This window comes from Malus domestica, chromosome 05, assembly GCF_042453785.1.
Source record: "Malus domestica chromosome 05, GDT2T_hap1".
NCBI classification, from domain to species: Eukaryota; Viridiplantae; Streptophyta; class Magnoliopsida; order Rosales; family Rosaceae; genus Malus; species Malus domestica.
Window position 1 is genome coordinate 17,952,609 of NC_091665.1, and position 6,967 is coordinate 17,959,575.

Sequence of the window (6,967 nt, forward strand, 5' to 3'; positions counted from 1 at the left end):
GTTTATTCCTTCCATTGACCAACCTGCGAATGTTCCCACTAAAGGACTCTCTACGCCTCGTTTTGATTATCTACGTTCCAAACTTGCCACTCCGAGACCGCCAAGTTTGAGTGGGTTGTTAGTGTAGGAGAATCCATTAGGATTCTCATGGGCTAGGTTTTGTAACCATGGACTTTAGATACTTGTACTCAAGTCAATTGCCTTAGTATATATTTGTATCTTTGTGAGATCACGGGAAGGTTGCTTCTAGAGTGAAGAGCGATTGGCACCATTTTGATTTGTTATAAAGAGAGATCCTTCACTGGAGCAAATCTTTGTAAGAGCACGTGGGAAACTAACTTTGCTTCGATGGTCTTGTGCCATGAGTGGAGATTTGTGTAAGGAAACAAATAATAAAGAAAAATAAAACTTTTACTTTTGATTCTTCTTCCTTGTGAACGTTCTACATAATTGCAGTCCTTTGCTCCTTTCTTCTCTTTCTGTTAGGACTCTCTCTTTCTATTTCTACAGTTTGCATTCGTCTCTCCTCTGCTGCTCTCTCTACTCTCTCTCAGCTTTTCGTTGTCAGTCTCCCCCTTTCATTTCAACCTGGCTTCGTCTTTTTATAGACGCAAGGAGCAGTTCATAGATCATTTTCCATTTTTGTTACATGTACCACTTTCTTGGGATGTGGAGAGGTTGAGAGAAGGCCATCATTTATGACGTGTTTACGTAACCGTAATGAAAATAGGAGGAATTGAATTGAGGAGGAGTTGGAATGAGGAGAACTCAGAATCAGATTCATGTTGAAGCTGTTTATTTAAATGTTCTAGAATTGGAATAGAAATGACACTAATTTCATAAAACTGTTTACTAATTTAGCACAATCGGAATATAAACCAATATGATTACTAAAATGCCCTTGTCCCAAATCAAGTATTTTATATATTTTTTTTTAATAAAATTTGGTATAATTTTTAATAGTAAGAAAAAAGATTAAGTTGCTTTTTTTATTTCATAGACACACTAAAATACTTTTGTTTAATTTTTTATTTATAAATTTAAGTATTTACTTTAATATTTAAATTTTCTCACTCAAGTTGTAGTTTCTTCTCTTCAGCATATGCATGGAGTTGTGCATAATGTGAATGAGCATGGAGTTGTGCATAATATGAATGAGCATGGAAATAAAAAAAAGTAAGGAGTTGTGCATAATTAAACTAGGGTTAGTGGGTTTATAAAGGATAGTCTTGGAAATAAAAAAAAAGTAAGTGACATAAAGGGAACAAAAGTGTCATTCCGATTGCCCAAGCAATCAGGAATTGAATTGCCACCTACATCTAAGGAATCCAATTCCACCAATACAAGGAATTGAATTCCAAAGTTTGTGCTCCCCATTGCTTTTTTGATTCCTCAATGTTTAGTAAACACCGGAGTACTCCGTAATCGGAATTTAATTATACATTTTCATTCCGATTACGGATACGTAAACATGCCCTTAATTGAGAACGTGGGAGGGCAAGGATAAGAGCTCATAAATTGCCCTTCGACCTCAAATTGCATTTCCAGTGGGCCATATTGAAGAGGGCAATTTGTGGGCCATCAAAGCCCGCCCAAATGCCTGAGCAATTTAAGTCCCACCTTGGGCCAGCAAGTGTTCTCTTTTTTTTTTTGATACGTATAAAACATGTGTATCCTGAACGAGTGGGTCGACAACTTCTTATATCTTTTTGGCAAAATGACATGTATGTAATTGTGCACATCACAAAAATACTTACTCAATTTGCTTTTGCTTGAAAACCCTAATAGGCTTCGTTCTTTTAAGAAAAAAACGCCAAATACCAAATACCAAATGTCTAATTTACCTAAGTTTCGTTCTCAAAAAAAATAAAAAATAAAAATTACCTAAGTTTCCACATGGCATGAAGATTAGCAATTGGACTCTGGCAACAGACACCTCACTGGCACTGAGAGACTTTTGAGATGCCAAAATCTATTGCTTTTGACATTGACGTGGGTAATTTCAAGCTATATATATATATATATATATATATTTTTTTTTTTGTTTTTGGTTTTTTCAGCCAAAAGAATCATATATTAAAAAGAAAACCTTTGGATCGATACAACCATTCCCAACAAAATCAAAACGAAAAGCATGTGAAGCAAAATCAAGAATATGATGCTCTCACATATGACAACCAGTTATTAGAAGACCTTGACGAGCAAAGGCATCAACAACAAAATTTGCCTCTTTAAAAATAGGGTTCCAATATAATTTATATTCTCAATTGATGTTTAGCAATGTATAAGACTTATTAAGTTTAATGAATGTTGAACGGAAATATGAATGTTAACTTGTAAATTTTATTCAAGTGACTATAAAAGATGGAGAAATTATGAAGAAAACTTATGTCTCGTAATCTCCATAAAAAATGGTAGAATTAAAAGGAACAAGTTTTCTTCATGAATTCTCTATCTTGTAACTTCACTTGAACAAAATATACAAATAAACATTTTTATTTTATTCTATGCTCATTAACCTAATAAATTGTCAAAGACAAACCATTTTTATTTTTTAACAAACAATATTATCTACATAAAAAAGGTGGGAGAGTGGGCAAGCCTCCCAATGGGCTAAGCTTCCTAATGAGCTAGTAAAAATGGGTTCAAATTCGTTTTTGATGAAAATTGAACTTAAGACATCTCATCTACAAATGAAGAAAAATGCCTCTAGACCGTATGGGAAAAAATTACTCTACTTAACCGGTCGTTGTTGTACATGACATACCGGCTGATGTCTACAATTGAGAGAGACAAACTTTTGTCCTTCTGTCAATAGTGTGAAGAATCAGAATCTTCACATACTCCCCTTCTATACATTTGAGTTTTCACGCATCACAAACAACGCCACCGCCACCGCAGCCCTATTGAAATCCCAATAATCATGGGTAGCAAAAACCGTGATTTCCACATCTGTTTCTTCCCTTACATGGCTCACGGCCACATGATACCGATCTCAGACATGGCCAAGCTCTTTGCATCCCAAGGAGTAAAAACCACCATAGTCACCACTCCTCTAAATGCCCCAACATTCTCCGAAGCCACCCAATCAAGTAAAACCTACTCCGGCGGCATCGAAGTCAAAATCAAAACCATCAAGTTCCCTTCTGTAGAAGCCGGTCTGCCAGAAGGGTGTGAGAATCTCGACTCACTCCCCTCACCAGAATTAAGCACCAATTTTCTCAAAGCTACAAGCTTTCTTCAAGAACCGCTCGAGCAGCTTCTGTTCGAAGAAAACCCTAGTTGCCTTGTGGCAGACGTGCTTTTTCCTTGGGCAACTGATGCTGCTGCAAAGTTTGATATTCCAAGGCTAATTTTTCATGGCACTGGTTTCTTTGCCATGGCTGCCTCACATGTTGTTAGAAAGTATGAGCCGTTCAAGAACACTTTGTCAGATTCGGACCTTTTCGTGATTCCGGATTTTCCTGGTGAGATTACGATGACACGAGCCCAAGTTCCGGATCATGTCAAGGAAAATATCGAAAACGACTTGACCCGGATGCTCAAACGGGCCAAGGAAGCTGAGAAAACGAGCTATGGAATTGTTGTGAACAGTTTCTATGAGCTCGAATCGGTTTATGCAGATTATTACAGAAATGTGCTTGGGATGAAAGCTTGGCATATTGGCCCTGTTTCTCTATGCATTAGAAACAATGAAGAAAAAGCACTTAGAGGAAAAACAGCTTCTATCAACGAGCACGATTTCTTGAAGTGGCTTGATTCAAAAGAACCTAATTCGGTTGTTTATGTGTGTTTTGGAAGCATGGCTAAATTCAATGCCTCTCAGCTTATGGAGATTGCAATGGGGCTTGAGGCTTCTGGGCAGGACTTCATTTGGGTTGTGAGGACTGGACCAGAGTATGACGTGGAGAAAGAGGATTGGCTGCCAGAAGGGTTTGAGGATAGGATGGAAGGGAAAGGACTAGTCATAAGAGGGTGGGCCCCGCAGGTTCTGATTCTTGATCATGGGGCAGTTGGCGGGTTTGTGACTCACTGTGGGTGGAACTCGACGTTGGAAGGGATCGCTGCCGGGTTGCCGATGGTGACGTGGCCGGTGTCGGCGGAGCAGTTTTACAACGAGAAGCTGGTGACCCAAGTGCTGAAAATTGGTGTTGGAGTTGGTGCTCAAAAATGGGTTATGGTTGTGGGGGATAGCGTGAAGAAGGAAGCTGTTGAGAAAGCTGTGAGGAGGATTATGGTGGGTGAGGAAGCAGATGAAATGAGAAGCAGAGCTAGGGAACTTGCAGAGCAGGCAAAGAGGGCTATTGAGAAAGGAGGATCATCACACTCTGATTTGAATGCTTTAATTGAAGAGTTGAGTTCCCACTAGTTAGAGTTGGATCACACATTCAGATGGACCACACTTTCTGAATATTTCCGATTGATAATGTTTTGTACACAATGTAGTAAGAATAGTTACTCATAATTCATAAAAGAATGGTCAATGTTGAGGAGTGTGACTAAAAGATTAGTTGTTTTTCTTTTGACCCGGATATTAGATTTTTATGGTGCATTTTATTTATCTTAAGGGTCGTATATTTGCCCAACCAAAGAACATAATTCTAAGAGCATCTCTAACTTTTGGGTTAAAATATAAAATTTGTAAGTCATAAAATTTAGATTTTAAATCAGAAACAGTTTTTTTGCTTCAACCCCTCTGGGTTAAAATTTTAACCTGAAATTATTAAAGAATGAATTTAGGATACTTTTTTTTTCTTAAAGTAACTTTGTTTTTAAAAAAATTATGTAGACTATCCTAATTTAATTTTATGAATATTTTTACCTAAATATTGAACAATCACTAAACCGACCCCATGAAACTTGTGGAATACTATAAAAGAACATGAAACACATGAAAGAATGTTTTTAAATTGTTTTAGATGTTGGATTTAAATTTAGACTATTAGATTTTATTTTACCGTTCGATTTGGTCATATTAGATCTTAGGGTTCGTCACAAGCCTAATGTCGGAAGGCTCAACCTCTATATCATAGGGTTCGTCACAATGAAGCCCAATAATGAGGCAAAAATCCTTCTTCATTAATGGAGCCACTTCACAGCCGACTAAATAGGTGAGTTCCTCTAGGTCTTTCACCTGTTGATTAACCAATCTACGGAGCGGCAACTTATGCACCAATTAGCCATTGAAGGCCAACTTATCAACATGCTCTAAGCATCCAAGCAGGATGCCCTAAAGGCAGCAATCTGTGAGTCATTAAACTTTTGACGCAGGACTCCTAGCACATGACTTGCTTGGGATAGGTTGTTAGCCCTTCCCTATAGGATTCCTTTTCTTTTATTGCTAGTTGAACTCCCTCATTTTCCCTCTCATGTAGATAGTGTTCTAGAAATGGGTCTAGGCGGCCACATAGGTGTTGGGTGACAGAGAACCGCCTCAATTTAGGCCAAATCGTCTAACAAAATTGGGTAGGAGTTAAGCGCCCACCTAGGCGCTTTCTAGGCGGTGATTCAAGCGGTTCTTTTTTTGCAGTCTCTCTATCGTTTTTGGTTGCCGTTGCATCTCTCGACTTCTCTCACTGCTGATCTGATGGGAAGATGAAAGGTGGGAGAGAACAGTGAGGTGGTGAAGGCAATGAGAACGGTGAGGTGGTGAAGCAATGAGAACGGTGGATTGCGAAGCAAAGAAAGAAGCTTGCAACTTTGTCTATGTGCTGTAGGAGAGGTGTGGAATCAAGAGAAGGAAGACGATGATTGACATTCTGAGATAAGAAACTGAAATGGTAGAGTGAGAGATTGATAAAAGAGGAAGTTTTGAGAGCAATTCCACCCATAGAGCCCTTCCCCCTGGCAATCCACTATTCAATCCACCCTATTAAACAGTAACTGCCTTAAATGAATAGTAACTACCATTAATGAACAGTAATTGCCATTTACATCTCCACCCTTGGAACCCTTCCCCCTGGCAATAAGCAATTAAAATAATAGTTTTGTTTGTTTGTTTAAATAATAAAAAACCCCTCTCACTCTCTCTCTCTGACACAAAAAAAAATAAAAAATTACAAAGCCCTCGGGCCACAGGCCCGTCGACTCCCCACCCCCCCTTCGCTCGGGCTCCCACCCTCACTCGGGCCCTTCCCTGCTGGAGCTGCTCCCACCGGCCCTCAGGCCCTTTCTCCTCCCCTGTCGCCCGAGCAACCAGCATCCGCTGGAGTTGCTCTGATGGGAGAGGAAAAGATGACACGGAGAAAGAAAAAAAATGAATAAAATATAAAGGGATTAATAAAACCAAGGCCAAGACTCGGTTTAAGAGTAGAAAAATAAATATAATATTGAAATGATTGATAAAACAACAAGACCAACTTGATAAAATGATAAAACCAAGACAAACTTGACAATTTGTCCTATCCTCTCGCCTAGCCAACCAACAAGTTCTAAATGGACAAGGATTGTCTGCCCTCCTAGTTGTGGTGCCCTTCCATGCCCTTCTATTTTGTGCGGTCACGGCTAAACCACGTCAACATTTTATATTAATTTTTTAATGAGATAATAAGACAAAAAACAATAAAAATATAAAATATTAACGTGGCTTAACCGTGACCGCACAAAATAGGAGGGCATGGAAGGGCACCACAACTAGGAGGGCAGACAATCCTTGTCCGTTCTAAATAGACCAAGTTCAACTTGACAATTTATTTGTAGTTTTTGGTAATGTTGTATTCTTTCTTTTTCTTTTTTCAAGTCTAACTTATTTATATAGTAAAAATATATAATAAATGTACTTAAAACTGTCTAATCTGTCTAGGCCCCCGCCTAGTCGTCTAGGCGCTAGGTCCTTGACCGCCGCCCGACTAGTGCCTAACGTCTTTTAGAATCTTGCATGTAGACATAACAATACAAGCATTCAACATAACCAAATTCAAATTGACTTTTGGGGAAGAAAGTATGACATCGTGGAACGAAGGACTTT

The 6,967-nt window shown here is 38.7% G+C and overlaps 1 protein-coding gene across 1 annotated transcript; it reads left to right on the forward strand.

Moving 5' to 3' along the window:
* Positions 1–2,520: 2,520 nt before the first annotated feature.
* LOC103418352 (scopoletin glucosyltransferase-like) lies at positions 2,521–4,505 on the forward strand. The gene has a single exon (XM_008356478.4). The coding sequence runs from the start codon at positions 2,924–2,926 to the stop codon at positions 4,367–4,369; it is 1,446 nt and encodes a 481-aa protein (XP_008354700.3). The 5' UTR covers positions 2,521–2,923; the 3' UTR covers positions 4,370–4,505.
* The last annotated feature ends 2,462 nt before the right edge of the window (positions 4,506–6,967 follow it).

What these genes read in the sequence shown, in the direction of transcription:
- LOC103418352 (XM_008356478.4), top strand. Translation starts at nt 2,924, where the DNA reads ATGGGTAGCAAAAACCGTGATTTCCACATCTGTTTCTTCCCTTACATG.